General features: G+C 40.7%; 4 protein-coding genes across 4 annotated transcripts; all 4 read right to left on the reverse strand.

Moving 5' to 3' along the window:
- Positions 1-591: 591 nt before the first annotated feature.
- LOC123470635 (electron transfer flavoprotein-ubiquinone oxidoreductase, mitochondrial-like) lies at positions 592-3,492 on the reverse strand. Its single transcript, XM_045171178.1, has 10 exons — positions 3,258-3,492; positions 3,084-3,197; positions 2,865-3,017; positions 2,641-2,799; positions 2,380-2,576; positions 2,085-2,297; positions 1,846-2,027; positions 1,401-1,792; positions 1,095-1,316; positions 592-1,033 (listed from the first exon to the last, which is right to left on the reverse strand). The coding sequence occupies exons 1-10, from the start codon at positions 3,292-3,294 to the stop codon at positions 870-872; spliced, it is 1,833 nt and encodes a 610-aa protein (XP_045027113.1). The 5' UTR covers positions 3,295-3,492; the 3' UTR covers positions 592-869.
- A 5,539-nt stretch (positions 3,493-9,031) lies between these two features.
- Positions 9,032-11,222, reverse strand: LOC116925405 (carboxypeptidase B). The gene is made up of 10 exons (XM_032932098.2): positions 11,061-11,222; positions 10,814-10,960; positions 10,591-10,756; positions 10,321-10,524; positions 10,140-10,250; positions 9,941-10,067; positions 9,777-9,826; positions 9,606-9,725; positions 9,453-9,537; positions 9,032-9,353 (listed from the first exon to the last, which is right to left on the reverse strand). The coding sequence occupies exons 1-10, from the start codon at positions 11,135-11,137 to the stop codon at positions 9,178-9,180; spliced, it is 1,263 nt and encodes a 420-aa protein (XP_032787989.1). The 5' UTR covers positions 11,138-11,222; the 3' UTR covers positions 9,032-9,177.
- A 1,264-nt stretch (positions 11,223-12,486) lies between these two features.
- Positions 12,487-14,716, reverse strand: LOC116925412 (carboxypeptidase A1-like). Its single transcript, XM_045171185.1, has 10 exons — positions 14,562-14,716; positions 14,169-14,309; positions 13,898-14,066; positions 13,638-13,841; positions 13,455-13,565; positions 13,260-13,383; positions 13,136-13,185; positions 12,951-13,070; positions 12,803-12,887; positions 12,487-12,723 (listed from the first exon to the last, which is right to left on the reverse strand). The coding sequence occupies exons 1-10, from the start codon at positions 14,654-14,656 to the stop codon at positions 12,548-12,550; spliced, it is 1,275 nt and encodes a 424-aa protein (XP_045027120.1). The 5' UTR covers positions 14,657-14,716; the 3' UTR covers positions 12,487-12,547.
- A 384-nt stretch (positions 14,717-15,100) lies between these two features.
- On the reverse strand, positions 15,101-17,277 carry LOC123470645 (carboxypeptidase A1-like). The gene is made up of 10 exons (XM_045171191.1): positions 17,118-17,277; positions 16,879-17,019; positions 16,643-16,811; positions 16,374-16,577; positions 16,184-16,294; positions 15,956-16,079; positions 15,829-15,878; positions 15,637-15,756; positions 15,481-15,565; positions 15,101-15,390 (listed from the first exon to the last, which is right to left on the reverse strand). Exons 1-10 carry the CDS (start codon positions 17,186-17,188, stop codon positions 15,215-15,217), a joined length of 1,251 nt encoding a protein of 416 aa, XP_045027126.1. The 5' UTR covers positions 17,189-17,277; the 3' UTR covers positions 15,101-15,214.
- Between the last annotated feature and the right edge of the window lie 1,906 nt (positions 17,278-19,183).

Here is a 19,183-nt window from a genome sequence, read left to right on the forward strand (position 1 = left end):
AAGCGCAGCCGCTTTCGAAAATATTTTTCGAAAAAAGCCCGTTAAAAATTTTTAAAAATACATAGCGGCTGAACGGTGCGTCGGATCGCGAAAATTTTTCGACAGCTGAGATCGCGTGATTGCGCTCTATCCAGCGGTACCCGATGAGGAGCCGTGCGACCGCTCGCTTCCGGTAGCTGACTCGGCCGGTTTCGGCATGTCCGATTTTCACGCGGATTTCACGGTCCAGCTGCTCCTGCCCGGCTTAATTTGTCATTTTCCCATTCGTAGGGCGATCCGAGTTCACGTACAAAAGTTATTCACGGTCAAACATGGCGACAGTGCGCTAAAATTTCAGCGGAAAAAAGCCCGTTTCCCGGAATTTTGTAAACGGTTCTTATGAATTTTGCCGCCTTTTTCCCGGAATTTCTCCGGAACCCGGTTTTGGTCTGGCTGCAGCTCCTTCCCCCCCCCCCCCCCCCCCCCCCCCCCCCCCCCCCCCCCCCTCTTTTCTCCCCCTTTTTTTTTTTCTATTGTAAATTAATCGGGCATAAATCTAATACCTTCGGTAATATTAAAATACTAAAGTATTTCAATATTTACACTCAGGGATAAATTTACGTAGAATGTATTTCTGTATGCCTAGATAAATGCAAGCTCTTTCAAGCAGAACAACTAGACGGCATACAGCATCTGTCTCTAACCCAGTTACCATTCTCAAAAATACACAATGCTAAAAATTCCTGATGAAGTCATTCGTACAAGCATGGGGGGAATATTTGAAGAACAAATTAGCTGATAGCTCTCATGGGGGAAAAAGAATGTTGCATTGATTTTCTGATATTATTCAGGCTTATTAAAAATTCTGTGAAAACAAAACGACAAGTCATTCACATTCCGTTGTACGCAGGCCCACCGCCACCCTCAGGGGCGACCCAATTGATGTTCTGACTGGGGTCCTTGATATCACATGTCTTACAGTGAATACAATTTTGAGCACTTATTTGGAACTTCTTACTCTGCCCGTCCTCCGTTGGCACGTATTCGTAAACACCTGGAACAAGAATGAATTAAAATCGAGAGCAAAGTTGTTGCAATGGCGATAGATTAGTTACCAGCGGGACAAAAGCGACCCTCTGGGCCATCATACACAGCAAGATTTTGTTTGACTTGTACTGTGTCGTCCATCAATGTTAAATGAGGTGGTTGATCACCTTCGTGATTCGTTCCCGTTAACGCAACTGAAGTCAACAGATCAAAAGTTATTTTCCCATCAGGCTTTGGATAGTCAACCGGCTGGCATTGTGCAGCGGGTTTTAGCTTTCGATGGTCAGCACCTAAAAATTCAAAATTGTCGATGTTTATAAACTACACAACCTATTAAGTCATCTATGCCTCTGCTTTCAGGCAACTTTTCTTACCGTGATGTGTAAATGTCCAAGGCTCTTTCCCTCGACCAAGTACGTAAAATAGCCCAGTGTACATAAGCCCACCATATAAACCAAGAGATGAACTGAAAGAAGGCCTCACATTTCTGACGCTCTGGAGTTCTTTCCAAACGCAGCTGTTCCGAATTCGCTCTTCGTAGACTACTGGGTTTACACCGACCGTTTCTTGTTTAATATCACTGCTAATGGTATCAAATATACTCTCGGCCGCTAACATGGCACTCTTCATTGCATTGTGTGTTCCCTTGATTTTGGGAACATTCATAAACCCAGGCGAACAGCCAACCAAGCAACCTCCTGGGAAAGTCAATTTGGGAATTGACTGTAAACCTCCTTCATTAAGGGCCCGAGCGCCATAACCAATCCTAGAACAAGACGTCAGTTTAATTCATTTACAGGTGATGATTCATGGACGTACCTTTTTGCTCCTTCAAGCAATGGCTTGACGGAAGGGTGAAGTTTCCATCGCTGGAATTCTTTGTATGGACTGATAAACGGATTGCGGTAATCGAGCCCAATCACAAGGCCCATAGCTATAAGGGGCGTCTTACTTTCGTCCGTAACGTGGTAAAGAAACGATCCACCATATGTTGTTCGCTCCTACGGAATGTAAGAAAATGAGATGTTGCCCAATTGAAACGTTATTACGATAAATACCAATGGCCAACCGACGGTATGTTCTATCCTTCCAGGATGATGCTTTGCAGGGTCTATTTCCCATAGCTCTTTTAACCCAATGGCATATGTTTGAGGTTCACATTCTGTGCGTAGATTGAATTTTTTGTAAAGCATTTTGGCTAAATGACCATGACAACCCTCAGCAAAAATTGTGCATTTTGCATGTAATTCCATGCCACGAGCAAACGTGTCCTAAGGATTAAAGGGATTTGCGTTGTAGAAAAATGAAACGAAAAAAGATTTCGAAAGATTTTTATAAATGTGGGGGGCTCACTTTAGGAGATCCATCTTTTGCGATTCCAACATCGTTAGTAGCGATGCCTTTAACACTTCCATCTTCGTGGTAGAGTATTTCAGATGCTGCTATGCCAGGGTAAATTTCAACACCCAATTCTTCTGCTTGTGAACCCAACCACTGGACAAAATGGCCCAGCCTCACAATCATGTTTCCATGGTTGTGCATTGGCATACCTGCATAAAGATAAACCTCTTGTCTCATTTACAGTACTGTAATTATTTTAATGTCATATAGTACCGGGCAATATTGGCAATGGAATCCTATAGTTTTCTGTTAAAAGTGCAAATTTGTCCTCTGTAACTGGGGTGTGAAGGGGAGCCCCACGTTCTTTCCAGTCAGGAATTAATTCATTCAAAGGACCAAGTTCCAAACATGCTCCAGATAGTGTATGTCCACCTAAGTGAGAGAACACCTATTACATAAGATTTATCTCATGGTTAATTTCAACCAACTGAGGTTACCTATTTCTGCAGCTTTCTCAACAACACATATTCTCATTTCTTTTTCATGCAGAGCAGCAAGCTGTTTCAGTCGTATTGCAGCAGACATACCAGCAGGTCCACCACCAACAATAACAACATCAACCTCATCCACTGCTCTTTCCATATCCACACCTGATAACAACAAAATCTGTGCAGTTGACTGACCTAACTTACATAAAATTAGCTCAACTAACATACCCTCCCATCTTGGATCTTTTTCTCGCGGATGGACTGTGTAATGGGTCGTAATTTTAGGAAAAGACTGCTCTGTCCACGAATACAAACGTTTAAAAACCAAACAGCCATTTTGACCTAAATCAAAAGGTTGATAGAATGCAATAACGAAGGTGAATTTTTATAATAACGATTTACCTCTGTTAAAGGCTCGTAAAACAAAGCCGTGGACCATTTTCGTTAACAACCTGATGGCAACACAAACAACTGTAAACTGCTGGGTAAATCGTAAGCTGATAAATAAGCAGACGACGCTTAGTCAACATTTTTGGGCAATTTCAGCCACGGGGGAAAACAATGCCTATTGATCCTGTATAGGAGGAGTGGTCAAGAATGGAGTTTTCGGAGCTAAAATTCCCAACTCCCATGACGAAAGTTTTCAACGACGAGAAAACATAATATACTGGACTGCAGTGGGACGACAAATGTCTGTCCACACAAACTCTGGCGTACGTGACGCTTGGATAGACGAGGAGAAGATACGGAAATCTATATATGGGACATCTCACGTCCGCCTCAGCTATATAACAGTACGTAATCTCGAGGTCATGGAGAACAGGAATGCGTTAACATTACGTTCAACAACTTTCTATCCATATAAAGTGTTGTTAGAAACCTCGACTAACATAAGGTGCCTCATAGTAGTTCAATTACTAACACACATCGGGCAGGCAATTTTTCAGTTACGTACTACCGTACGTACAAACGAAACGGGAAAACTGGTAGGTTTCACGCCACCAGATGGCGTCAACAATGAGATTGCACTCTTTCACGCTGTATATTTTGCCCTATCCATTTGGTTGTTGTCGTAAGCATCATGTCACGATGATTTCCGTAATTTTACAAATCAAATATTATTTGTGAACTGATTAGCATTCTGAACAACATGTAAAATTTATTGAAGTTTGTGGAAAGGAAGTGTATTACTGATTAAGTTCGATTGAAATTTTGAAAATAAAACAAAATGTACCAAATTTCAAACAACGAGTTTGCGATTCTTAGCCGATTTCCATATCAATAAACGAAAAACCAAAGATCAAAGATTTTTCTACAAGTCTAAAAAGTCAACAAAAAACTATTCACAATGAAGAATTTTTCTGGCATTGTTTCCTGGATGGTGTCGTTAATAGGTATTGAACTTGTTGACGATGAGCAACCCTCTTTGGAAAACCCAGACTTGGTTACAAATGCAGTGGAACCGGAACCCAACCACATCCGACCGTCTGTACCGTACGATCCAAACTTTCGGTTCATACCGATACCCCTGCCACCAGATCGCCCAAAATCTAAGGAAAACAGGCACACGGTCATCCATATGCCCGACGAATCGAGTGACGAACCAGACTCCTATGTCCGTTACGACTCTTCGTCGGGACGAGCCGATACTTCAGGCATCGAGGCATACTGGAACCGCCAACCCCCAAAAAATTTCATACCGCCACCACCGTATTGGCCACCCGTTTCATACGTGCCACCACCTCCGCCAGAGCATGTAGAGGCTGTCAGGTACCAACCTCCAGTGAAAGAACCTGCGGCCCAAAAAGAAGACGAGGTTCTCATACACCTTCGGAAATCTTTGGAAACCTCAGACTTGGTTACAAATGCAGTGGCACCGGAATCCAACTCTAGGCGACCGTCTGTACCGTACGATCCAAACTTTCAGTTCATACCGATACCCCTGCCACCAGATCGCACAAAATCTAAGGAAAACAGGCACAAGGTCATCCATATGCCCGACGAATCCAATGACGAACCAGACTCCTATGTCCGTTACGACTCTTCGTCGGGACGAGCCGATACTTCAGGCATCGAGGCATACTGGAACCGACCGCCCAAAAAAAATTTCATACCGCCACCACCGGATTTGCCGCCCGTTTCGTACGTGCCACCCACTCCGCCAGAGCATGTAGAGGCTGTCAGGTACCAACCTCCAGTGAAAGAACCTGCGGCCCAAAAAGAAACCGAGGTTCTCATACACCTTCGGAAATCTTTGGAAACCTCAGACTTGGTTACAAATGCAGTGGCACCGGCATCCAACTGTAGGCGACCGTCTGTACCGTACGATCCAAACTTTCAGTTCATACCGATACCCCTGCCACCAGATCGCACAAAATCTAAGGAAAACAGGCACACGGTCATCCATATGCCAGACGAATCCAATGACGAACCAGACTCCTATGTCCGTTACGACTCTTCGTCGGGACGAGCCGATACTTCACGCATCGAGGCATACTGGAACCACCCGCCCCCAGAAAATTTCATACCGCCACCACCGTATTGGCCGCCCGTCTCGTACGTGCCACCCCCTCCGCCAGAGCATGTAGAGGCTTACAGGTATGAACCTACAGTGAAAACACCTTCGGCTCAAACAGGGGACGAAGATCTCATCAGAGTCATCACTGAACATCCTGATTATGGAACTACCAGCCTCGGGGTTCAGCACGAGTTAGACAGCATGCGCGAAAAGGTTACGAAATTGTCGCAATTAATCCAGCTAGAGCAAATGAAAAACTTTGATCTACGGCAACGTTTCACGAAGCTGGAAGCTGAAAAAGACGAATTAAGAAAAGCATACCAGACTGCTCCTAGTGCTTACCAGAATGGCGAAGTACGGGCCAGTCAACACCAGGCTTGGGGACGAGAACCACCTCAAAATCAGGCGCAGGTAACTAAGCGAAGACAACTCGCCGAACTAGAGAAAGAGAAGGAGCAGCGGAAACGAAACGCAGAGTCACGACCGAAAGATCAGGTAATTGTGATAGAACCATTGCCTGCAGGATGGTCGGAAATAGACTTGAATTTGTTCTTCTTTCCTTAACGATGAAGTTAGATTCAACTTTTCAGATATGTATATTGAATTTATTTCCATCTTTTAGCGGAAAGTGAACTTTTTTCAGCAATTCCTGCCACCACCGTTCTGTCAGTGGAATGTACGTACCTATTTGGCTCATAAAAACCCTAAAACATGTAACGACGCGTTTCCCGTGCGGTACTCAACGCAATTGAATGGCGAACCCGTAAACGGAGTTACCAAGAACCATTACCAAGAAGAAAAACAAATTTGAGAAATTGGGATCAAAGTGGAAAGAATGGAAAGCCGCTCATTTCATTCGCCCTCGGTTTCTTCGATTGAATTCGATTTTCCTGTGAAGAAACCGAGCGGCAATGAGAAAGTAATGAAACCTGTGATCACTGAGTTTCTGTCAAGAATTCGTGATGAAGACCAGCATACAGATAAAACACCTGCCGCCCGGTTTCAACCAATTTTGACGTAAAATTCGATCGTGGTTTACACCTAAATCAAGAAAAATGACACACTGAAAAAGAAACAGTTACCGCATACGAAGAACAAACAGCCGATTCAAGCGCCTGAAACAGACCCCGCAAACAACACTGCCCTTTCAACGAATTTCTGCATTGTTCAGAAAGCGAACGAGAAGGGAACCCAAATCGAAACTTGTTGAGGAAACGAGAACGAGCGGCACAGAAGTAAAGAAAGAAGGCATACATAAAGGATTTGACTCCTACGAGGGGAGGGGGAGTTTTTGAATTTCTTCGACATCCGCTTCACGGCAATGTCGATCATATAGACTCTCATACAACGACACAGACTCTGCGATCCGATCCAAGTTAGTTTTAAGTTTAGGTTTAAGTTAGATTTAAGTTAGGTTTAAGTTAGTTTTAAGTTAGGTTTAAGTTAGGTTAAGATCTTGAATCGGATCGTGGGGTCGTGTTGGGGTATGGGGGTCTATAGATCGACATTGACGTGGACGTGATGTCAAGGAAGATCAAAAACTCGTTCTCCTCTTAAAGGGTTAGTTCCTTTATGTTCCTTTTTTCATTTACTTTGTTGCTACTTGACTTGTTTTCTCGCTATCTTTGAATTTTGGATTTTTTTCTCGACGTTTTCTGAATGATCAACTCTTTCGTTGAATGCTGCTCCAAAGACCATGTTTGCGATTAATACTTTCTCCCCTTGTTGAGATTGGCTGGACGTACCAACGCCAACGACGATTATATTTTTCAGCCTTTGCAGACGTGCAATTCGAATTATATAAAAATCGTGCGTATGGTGCCAGTGCTACCAGCACATCTACCGGACACGAAGAAAGTTTTCTTTGCAAATTTGAGGTTTCGTTTAGGCCATAAAAAAATCTGTTTCAGGTGTTTCTGTTTGCTTGTTTCTTTTTGTGTAGCTGTTTTATTCTCATTTTTCGTATTTTTTTGAGTTCAAAATTTCATACAATACATTAATTCTGTTTAAAGTTATTTGATTAGTTCATTTGATTCATTTCACATCGCCCTCATACAAATCTATCCATTTCTGTAAGAATTATGAAAAAATATTCATAAATAAAAAACTTGAGACAAGACGTATTTTTATAGTTTTTGCGCTCTATAGATATCCTCGACCCTATTGACAAAAGTAAAAAAAAATAATCCTTTTAAATTTTTTTTTCTATGAGCATTTGTTCAAAAACTTTTACAGAAGTAGATAGATTTTGATGAGGGCTATCGATATCTGTAAAATTTATTTAATTTTGAATTATAGTTTTTCCGCAAAAACTGATTTAAGTTTTACATAAATCAGGGAGTTTGGGGTTACCCGATACCTGTGAAACCGCACCGACCTAAACAAAAAATTCTAAACCGGTTTACTACCTTAGTAAAAAATTTTTATGTAATAATTTTGAACAAATGGATAGATCTTATCAAGAGCTATCCATTCCTGCAATTTTTTCAGTATAGTTTACCGATTATAATTCATTTAGTTTCACAATCTGTCAAACCACACCGAGAAAAATATCCAATCGGTTTACTACTCGGTTAGGTATTTGTTAAGCAAAAATTTAACGGAAGTGGATAGCCATATCATCGGCTATCCATTTCTGTAAAATTTGTTTATTTAGATCTAATATTTTAACCTATGAAGCTATTTTAATTTTGTGTACTGGGATAGAGGGATTACCCGAGACACGTTAAACCGCACCGTCCTGCCTACCTGAAAAATAGCTGATCGGTCATTACTCGGGTAGGTGCTTTTCAAGCGGTTTTCTTTCGTTCAAAATACTCCGTTTAAAAGATATGGCCCAGCCTTAACTTAAAAAAGGGTGGGCAAGTGAAGGAAAATAAATAAAACTATAATGTATTGCACAAAATAAGTCAAATAGGATACACAGTAATGATATCGGGTTTTGGAACACGTTCCACTACCCGAATGCCCATGAGTGAAAATTCACAATTATTACAGTAATTTTAATGAAATTATAACGTTGCTTAATTAAGTAATATTTTAATAAATGAAAACAAAATTATAAGGTTAAAAGGTTGTATTACGGAAAGGAAACAGAAAGAAAAATAAACAATAAACATAAATAATAACAAACACAAAACAAAAAAATAACGGCTCGGGTGTTTTGTGTTTTTTCCTGACAGGGTTCAGGTTCCTGAACGAGATGGAGTTGCAACTGAATGCGTAAGGCAAGTTGCGCTAGTATAGCGAATTGAGCTGCCTATCTCTTGCTGCAAATTGAGGCCAGGGACCTGAACCCTACCAGGAGTTGTCGTCATGTTTTGCCTGACACCGTTCAGGCCCCTGAACGAGATGGAGTTGGCAAAATCTGCCCCATTCGACCTAAACGTTGCCATTTACGGAATATCAAGATCTGGGCCAGATTTTTGTGGGAAGGGCTACAGGAGTACGCCTACCATGCTATTATACCATGGCAGTTCAATTACTAACACACATCGGGCAGGTAATTTTTCAGTTTATGTTTTTACTCAAATTTGCAAGTTAAAAAACGTTTCGTCAGTTTAAGGCGACCCGCAAAAATCTCCATTTTACGTTATAATGTAAGTTCACTTGACTTTCCGTGGCCATCAAGAAGTTAAAATAAAATTGAGCTTGTAACTTTGTTGCCTTAGTTTTATACTATTATTTTCTTACAATAAAGTACAGACCTAAAATGCTGAAGATAACGGAAATGTGAAAAGACATGCATAACAATATTCGAACTGTGGATGTGGGTAAATTAGGCAGTTCAATCAAATCATACGTTTATATGGCATTGACGAAGGCTTTGATTCCATTCCACGTTTCAATGGCTGTTGGAACAATTTGATCGGGTGGTAAAACAAATCCATAAGTACCTAGGTCACGAAGCTCAATGGTGTAGGAGTGTAGTATTCCTTCGCCTTCGTAATAATAATCGGTGGTCACACCCGATCCGAGATCTTGAAAACAAAACAGAAAAGATAAAACGAGAAATTAGCCAAGTCGTCATTTATAATTGACAAAGCAAAACAGAAAGATGGCACTGGAGATTAACTTACAGAGAGCGTTAGCGAAACTGCCGTATGTGTACTGTGTTCCGTAAGTGGCCGTAAGTGCATTGACGCCTATTTCCATGACACGGTACTGTAGTGACAACAAGTAAATATTAGATTTTGCTTTTCACAAGTTTTATCATTTTTGCAAAGATTCACCATTTCTGCATACTCCAGTGGATACTCAATGGAATATCCGTAAGGTGATAGCCATTGTTGGTCATAGGAATGAACGGAAATGGCCGACCTGATCCTCCCACGATCGGCAACAATCAAGTCCTTCAATATCCATTAAAATTTTAGTTTCAATAATAATAATATAATAATTACTTTAATTGTGTTGGACTCTAGCTCAGAAAGTGGTCCTTCTCCTCGGTAAGCTATAGATATGACGATGCAAGGTACAATCGAATGCATCATAAGAAATCAGCTGTTTCACGTGGGCTAATTCGAACACAATTTGAAAAAGGAAATGAATGAAAATTGCGTAATACTTGTAGAGCAGGGAGAATCAGATCCACCATCAGGGCTACCAAAACCAACTGGAAAATTACGATTGATATCGACACCACGACATGCGGAATTATTGATGAAGACACGATTTTTTCTCCACAAGCGATCCTGCCAATATTTAACCGTTTGTAAATTCTATTCGTAAATGACATTTTCAAGCCCAAATTAAAAGATAATTACGTCGCTCCAGGTGTAGGCATAACCATCTGGATTGGCGATTGGCACGAATTTCCAATCGTATTTATCGACAAGATCGGTAATTTCGGGATCAGAACCATACCCAGTAGTGATCTGCGTATACAATTATGTATAACAAATACTATAATGTTGTCAAAAGAAAGCAAAAAGTACGTCTCTTTACCTGGTCAATAATCCAAATGCATGTTGCGGCCGTAATCCACTCTCTTGCGTGCACATTGCATTCGAAGAACTCAACAGGTTTATTGGCAGAAAGATCAGTGCTGATGATTAACTGAACAATGTCACGACCCTCTGCGGTTGTCCCTCCAACCTTAGTCGACACTATTGGGTTTGTATTAGCCAAGTCAGCCAAGTAAGCCATCACCTGTTTTGAACAATAATATAAAATAAAACTTGCAGGTGAACACTGTTTATGGGAATATGGGTTTACCTCTTCGTACGTGTGATAATTTTCAAGATCAATTGCTTTTCCACTGTAAAGTGCACGTCGGAGAGCGATGGTCTCTTGTTCCTGTCGCACCAACTCACCAATATCAGCAATATGGATTTTATGATTAATGTTCATACGAGTTAAGGTTTCAACCACATGGTCGTACCTGTTAACGGTATACAGATTAAATAACATGTACAACCTTATTGAAGATGAAACGTACCATTCGGGATGGACGCGAATGTCGACAAACTTGTTAATTTTACTCGGTGGGAACCAGAAGTCGAGGAAGCTGGTCGTTTGCGAGAACCAATTGTTCAAAAGTTCCAGTTGGTCTTTCGTCTCGGGAATCGCACGGATCACAACATGCCTGTCATAGAGAAATGCTTCAGGTTAACAACTTTTAAGACCTCAGTGTGTGTCAGGTATTAGCTGAGCTTGTTATGCATTGGGAAATGTAATTTAAATACCCGGAGTAATCGACGTTTGCTGTCACTGAAATTGATAAAAGCAAACTACTACATAAAACTGCGAAGGGAATCTTCATTTTTTCTCCAGTTCACTTTAGTTTACGAGCCAAAGAAAGTTACAGAACTGGTTAAAAATAATAAATGCTGTTGTGATGGTAACCAGCCTTACGTTTTCGATAATCTTTCATTATCATCTCGTCTGATTTTGTCTATTTCAATATACTTAATCGTACTCCTAGCTAGACTGAATGACTCCTAACAAATTCCGTTGCTAACCCAATAGCCGAAGCTGACCGTCAACGAACGTCACGAGATGTTTACCGTTGATAGCTAAGCTTACCAGGCTTGAAGGGTATACACGAACCACCTGCTATCATTGTAAAACTATACACGAACGAAAACAAACTTCAGATTGTCACCTCTCTCTTATCTACTTTCCTGGCCGCAATAGTTTTCTTTATGTGTATTCAATGGACAACTGCAGCAATAAGAGTGTGATAACCGTGAAGAATCATATAACAGTCAACTTTCGCCTTGTTTCTATAGAAGCCACTAAGCGTTAATGTCTGCTACATCGGATATGCGAAGAACAATTTAACGCACCGTCAGGATGTAAAACTAATCAAAAGAAATCTTATATTAGCGGTGCAGTATACCAGATCATTCTTCCTATACCCTAGCGACAGGAAGGGCAGTTACACTTGCATGCTATACGTATACCTTGTGAGATTTTCTGCATAATATGCCGTTTTATTATGAATTTCCCGTTAATTTTTGTCTAACTGTGATATAAAATAATTTTCTTTACACTTTTTCCTTTAAAGTTCATTTATAACATTTGAAAATTCATTTTCAGAATTAATTTGAAAAAAGATTTTTCACGGAAAGTGCACCACGGCGTTCACCAACCATGTTTTGGGCCCATATTTCACGGTATATAAGAGTTGTTTGCGACTCATCATAGTAGCGGCACTTCCAATGAATGGGTGTTGCACCCGTCCCAGTAATGGGCTTGCTAGGCAGTATGTTACCACTCTATAGGTATAGTTGGTATGGCCAGTACAGGTATCGGCCGGTACCTGTATCCAACCAATACTGGATAGAGAGATAAGTGCAGTCACGCAAGACTTAGGGAGTCGCTAGGTGGAGAAGGGGTAGCTCGTTGGTTGTTGGTTAATCCTTCGCCTACAGAAAGGTGGGGTAGGCAGCCATGACCCTCTTCGAAACTTGGGTACCATAAGTCTTGAGGATATCACGAGGATATCTTAGCAAAGAGGAAGTCCGCTTTTTTTTTTGTGTTTTATCCAAAAGAAACTGATTTTGTTCTAGCCATAAATTCAACCCTAAATATATATTTATATCGGCTTATTTATCATTTTTTATATAGAGTAATAAATCTATTTTTATTTTTTATAGAAATTGTTCGCAAAGTGGCATTTCGTTTTATTCTGCGTTAACTACAATGGGGAAGACGTTACAAACGACTCTCAAATAGCATTGATCATTGCTTTCAATCCATTCCAGGTTTTGGTGGCCGTTGGAACAATTTGATCGGGCGGTAATTGGAAACCATAAGTACCCGAGTCTCGAAGTTCTATAGTGTATGAATGAACAACCCCTTCGCTCTCGTAGTAATGATCCGTGGTGTCACCAGATGCTATGTCTGTAACATCGAGGTAACAAAGCTCTTAATTTTCACGCTGGACGATTATGAAAACGCAAGGAGAACGTAATAAACTTACAAATGGTAACAGCGGTATTTCCGTAGGTATAGGGTGTCCCGTACGTGGATGTTAACGCATTCACAGCGATTTCCATGGCACGGAACTGAATAAAAATAAATAAATTGTATTTACAAGAACACTTGGTCTCATCATTTGTTTCTTATACCATCTCAGGATATTCCGCAGGTAAATCGGTGGTGTAGCCGTAAGGTGAAAGAAACATTTGTGAATAAGAATGCATAGAGATAGCTGTTTTAACTCTGCCACGATCAGCGGCAATCAAGTCCTAATGTTTAACAAAGAAACAGTGTTATCCATCTAATTGATTTTTAGCACCAAGACAAGTTTTACTCTAAGGGCGCTGGCCTCGCGCTCGGAGAATGCGGCAATTCCATGATAAGCTATAACAGAGTGACATATAGAAAAATTTTATATTTGTATCAATTGATATAATAGATTCATGTGAAAATTATACTTCCTGAACAGGGATCGCTGGAGGAACCAGATCCAGCAAAACCGATCGGAAAATTGCGGTTAGCATCGACACCGACGCACGTCGATCCATTGTTAACAAGACGATTCTTCCGCCAATTGCGATCCTTATAGAAATTAAACAGTTTCTTGTATTACAAATAGTTGAATACGCGATTTGTGACTCCAGCTTATATACAGTATTCCAAGTATAGGCGTATCCATCTGGATTGGCAATAGGAACAAATTTCCAATCGTACTGGTCAACGAGCGAAGTAATCTCCGGATCGGAGCCATATCCAGTTGTTATCTTTGATTATACAGGACCACTATTATAGTTGAGAAGCCAAACACAATTTTTACGAGCTTTTATTTTATATACCTGGTCGATGATCCACACGCAAGTAGCCGCTGTAATCCATTCTCTAGCATGGATATTGCAATCGAAAAAGTGGACCGGTTTGTTTGCTGAAAGATCACTGCTAATAATCGCTTGGACGATATCACGACCTTCTTCGCTTGTTCCTCCAACCTTTGTTGAAACTAATGGGTTGGTGTTAGCCAATTCGGCTAAATAGGCCATCACCTGTTGAGTAATAGTACGTCAGAGGAAGATCTGTAAATGGTTAGATTATAACTCACCTCTTCGTACGTGTGATAATTCTCGACATCAATAGCCTTTTCACCGTTAAAGATTGCAATGCGTTGTGCCATGTTGTGTTGTTCTTGCCGTTCAAGTTCTCCGACATCAGCAATATGGACGGTATGGCTCATTTTCATGTCAGCCAATCTGGCAGCAACATGAGCGTACCTGAGAGATGTTGAGATGTTAATAAAATGATCCAATTCTATGAGAATAATACGTAACCATAGTATTAAAAAAAAGAAGAGATGCACGGTGCATAAAGCTTACGATTCGGGACTAACGCGAATGTCTGCAAAGCGTCTCGCGCTAGACGGTAGCAGCCAAAAATCGATTTCACTGCTTGATTCCCAATCACGCAAGAACTCCAACTGCTCCTTAGTCTCGGGAATAACACGAATCACCTTGTGCCTTTAGAAAACTTCTTTTTGAGTGTCCCAAATGGAAATGATACATGTAGCACAAAAGAAACTAGACTAAAATGGGATTCCTCTTTTTGAGGAAACAATAAGGCAAAATTGATTGCGAAAGAATCGATTTTTGTTTTCGTGTCTTTGGCCGCCAACGTTCTACACGTTACTTTAGTAACTACTGGAAAATTCAAGCATTGCTAATTTCTTGTTTGATTTCCACTACACGACCAAAATAATTGTTGAATATTACCCGGTGTAATTAAGTTTAGCCGCCGTTGCTAGGGCTAACAAGCCGAAGACAAGGAGGATGCAATTCTTCATTTCTTGGCCGTCTAGTCGGATCATTAACAAGCATACGTAGATGGGAACTGTATATACGATACAACCAGACTGTTATGTGTTGTAATCAGCGGCTGCACGTTTGTTATCACCATCTGCAATCTCATCATTTTATAACGGCAAGTTTGTTTTTAACGCGACTGTCAATAATGACAAGCTGGCTTTTCACAGCAGAATGTCTTTAAACTGAGTGGTGAAGATTAGGCGTTACAAAGTCCACGGCAAATCAATGTCCACCTTGGACAGCACCAACGTCCTCGATAAACACATATTCTATTTATCTACTCTTCCTCCTCTGTGTATTAAATTAGACTCCCCACCCTCTCATTCATATCGTGACCAAGGGTACGAATCACGTGAAAGCCCAAAGTTCTTGTAACCTGTTGCCTTATATGTTTGTGTCACATTGGTTTGATAGTCTAAACGATAACAATAACAAAACTCGCTACATTCGATTTCAAAGTATATTATTTCCCGATTAAATCTTTTATTGCATAAGCCTCAATTTCCAATGTCGCATTCGTTCAACTCAACGCCGTCCAACAGTTTTGCTCCTTTTGTCAATTAAATAGCATTCATGAACGCCTTGATTCCGTTCCAGGTTTCAGTGGCCGTCGGTACAATTTGTGATGCCGGCAGTTCAAATCCGTACCGTCCTTTATCGCGGAGCTCAATCGTGTACGAATGGACAACGCCTTCGTTTTCGTAATAATGGTCCGTAGTAGTGCCCGATGCGATGTCTGTTAAATAGGCAACGAAAATTGTTACAAATTGAACACGAGTTAAGTGGAAAAGGGAATTAGTTTCAGTGCTGCAGATGTCTGACTTACAAAGAACGGTGCCTGTGCTACCGTATTCGTAAGGGGTTCCATAAGTAGCAACGAGTGCATCAACGCCTGCTTTCATGGCATTCATCTGGAAGAAGGAATATTTAAAAATAGATTGAAACCTTTTTCAATAAATAGGTTGGATATGTTCTGTTTTACCATTTCAGGGTACTCGACCGGCAGAGCACTTGAATAAGAGTACGATGATAGCCAGAGTTGGGAGTAGGAATGCATAGAAATGGCTGCCTTGACCCTTCCACGATCAGCAGCAATTAGAGCCTTTAAAATTGAAATTTGAATAATGAACTTGTTGCTCGATCAACGGGAAGAAGAAACTGGGTAGATACGTACGTCCAAAGTCTGAGACTCCGGCTCGGACAAGGCTGAAACTCCATGATGGGCTATAACGACGGACAGTGTAGGAGTACACAATTAATAGTGAAATATTATAGGATAAATTCAATGACGTAGAGCTTACTCTCTGAGCAAGGTAGGCTGGAGGATCCTTCCCCACCAAAACCAGACGGGAAGTTGCGATTGAGATCAACACCGACGCAGGCAGAGCCACTGTTAATCGCACGATTCTTTCGCCACAATCTGTCCTGTTTGTTGGCATCAGGTTAGGAAATGTTTAGCAGCAGGTCAACGGTCTCTTAATTTTAAATCATTTAACCCCAAAAAGTTACTACGATAAAGCTTTCCTTACATTGCTCCAGCTGTAGGCATAGCCGTCAGGATTAGCAACAGGCACAAACTTCCAATCGTATTGATCAACGAGCGCAGTGATCTCGGCGTCAGTTCCATATCCACTGGTGATCTACGTATACGCAAAACAATAATCCATTGATAAATACAAACGTACTGCATGTGACAATAGCTATTATATATAGGCCTACCGTATCGATGATCCAGACGCAAGTAGCCGCAGTGATCCATTCCCTGGCGTGAATGTTGCAATCAAACCAAGCAATCGGTTTGTTAGCAGAACGATCGCTACTGATGGTCGCCTGAATGATTTCACGGCCTTCGACACTGGTACCTGCTACCAATGTAGATACCAATGGGTTGGTGCTAGCCAAATCGGCCAAGTAAGCCATGATCTGTTAAGAATCACAATTGATGCTTAACACCAAATGAATATGTATATTTAGAAAATACAATTCACCTCCTCGTAGGTGTGATAGTTTTCCACGTCGATGGCCTTGTTGTTACTGGCAAGTGCTCGGCGAAGAGCGATGCTCTGCTGTTCTTCTTTTCCCAATACGCCCAGGTTAGCAATATGAATTTTGTGGTTCATGCCATGTTCAAGCAAAGCTCGTGCAACACGATTGTATCTATATTTCAATGAATTTTGTTTTGCATTAAGACGCTTCAAAAATTGAGAAATCTAACGCTACATACGATTCGGGACTGACGTGAATGTCGGTGAATCGATTAGCGGCGACTGAGCGTGTCCAGAAATCGATAGAGCTGCTTGATTCCAAAGCGCTTAAAAATTTCACCTGCTCCTCTGTCTGCGGGACTACTCGAATTACCATATGCCTTATTTAGAAAATATATCGATTCGTTTCAGATCTCAATTGATTAAGGACAGGAATGGGCAAGTAAAGTTGAAGCCTATTAAATAGACATATACATACCCCGAGTAGTCGACTTTGGTGGCGATGGCAAGCGAAAACAAGGCACAGAAGATCTGAACGTGAATCTTCATTTTCTCGGCGTGATGCAGCACGAATTCCAAACGACAATAACGATGGAACAAACGGACGCTGTCTGATCGTTTGTCTGACAGTTTTTATAGTCCCTAATTGAATCGTAGTACCGGTTTCTTATCGCAGATAGAAATAACTCGCTGAACTTGGTAGACAAGTACGCCCCTTACAAATTGCGACTGATGGCTGTTGTATATACAAAAAAAGAAAAGAAAAAAGAAAACATTTGTGTCAATCTTAACATAGATAAGTATATTGTTATTGTGACTATATAATGTCCTCCGTCATCGCAAACAAACCTGTCATTAGGGATTTGGAAAGTCCGACGTAAGACTCGATGAGTATTAAGCAAAGTCATCGCTGATAAAAGAACTAAACAATAGCAAATAAGGCAAAAGAGGATACTGCCACTGTTTATCTCGGTTTATCTTCTTCGTGACGTAAACCTTGTGCGTGGTATACCTATCATCGGTGTTCAACTATACGCCGTGCGTTGAAACATCAACGATATTTTTGAAAAAAACTTGGCCTATATCGATCGACCACATTGTTCAAAGGCATCGGTCTCGGTGCCAGTATGAAGGCCATACTGCGTGCAATGGCTGAATACTAAAATATTTATGCTTTGTACGATCCCTTTTTATGCAAATGCTTGAAAGCTATAAAACCCCACTTTTCATACAGAATATAGCCCATATAGAAATACTATGCGTATACCACGTTGGTTGAACAATGCGGAACCAATGCAGGCCTCTATATAGAGACTGTATGCGTTGCTACAGGTTGCATATGCATTAACTGATTTAATGATTTATTCACCTCCGTTTTCTTTTGTCGTGTTACAATGTTTGAACCCCAAGGATATGCCAAGCGTATATAGAACTGCTGCCATGGAAACGTGAATTTTTCGGAGTTGCGTAGATAAGCAATAAGCGCACTTCATTATATGTCTCAGCAAGCTATATATCCCCAAGCAGTTGCAAACGAGGATATTAATCCTTACCTTTCCTATTTTAATCCTATACGTTACAAAATGTATTGATACTTATTATATATAGATAGAATATGGAAACCCTATTGTTCTATGTAGAATATACCAAGGGTTTCGTTGAAAATTCGCCCATACAATATAAGCGCATTTGATCGGGTTTGACCCTGCATATTTGTCCGAATAAAATACCTTTATTGGATTGGTTTCGTTTCGGACATTGTGCGCATATCGTAGGAGAAAATAAATTTATCCTTCAAACCATCATTCATCACCGTGGATCGACTATATAGACTGTATAGGAAGCCCACAAAGTTTAATTCAATCTCGTTGGTGATGGACATTTTATATCCTAGACACGACTGATATTTGAAATTTTTCGCAATCCTCTTGTGAACGTCCCGAGGAGCATGTCATACGAAATAATTACAACGGCTTTTCACTTAAATACATGATTGGTTGCAGTTTATTTTGAAAAAAATATATCCAAAAAAGCGCAATGATGCAGACATTAAGTATTGCTAAATGGCACAGGGTAAGCTGATGTTAAGGGTCTTCATCTCAAAGTCATGTACGTTAAACCTTCTTTCGCTCCAAGAATATCGTACAGCTTGACCAAACGAACTCAACTTGCTGGGCTAATATTGTGTGTGAATATAGACGCAGCATTGGTTATAAAACTCTGTTCTTGAAAAACAAAAGCTTCGAAAACTTTGTTAACTCATCGTAGTGGATACGATATATTAATGTACGCTAAACAGTCATTTGATATTAACATGATTCCCGCGTTCAAAAAAAAAATGTATACGATATGTAAATCTCGTTTCTCTCCGTACACATCGAACGCACGAGCCGATTGAATTTTTCAATCCTCGTCATACCACTAGTCTAACAGGTTTCCAGTTTAAACTAGTTGAAATGGAACAGTTGCTTTCGGGCTCAAACATCGTTGCCCTTTTCATGTTTTTTTTTTTGTTAGTATTTGGTTAACATGCAACACAAGTGT

Source organism: Daphnia magna, linkage group LG1 (genome assembly GCF_020631705.1).
Source record: "Daphnia magna isolate NIES linkage group LG1, ASM2063170v1.1, whole genome shotgun sequence".
Taxonomy (NCBI): domain Eukaryota; kingdom Metazoa; phylum Arthropoda; class Branchiopoda; order Diplostraca; family Daphniidae; genus Daphnia; species Daphnia magna.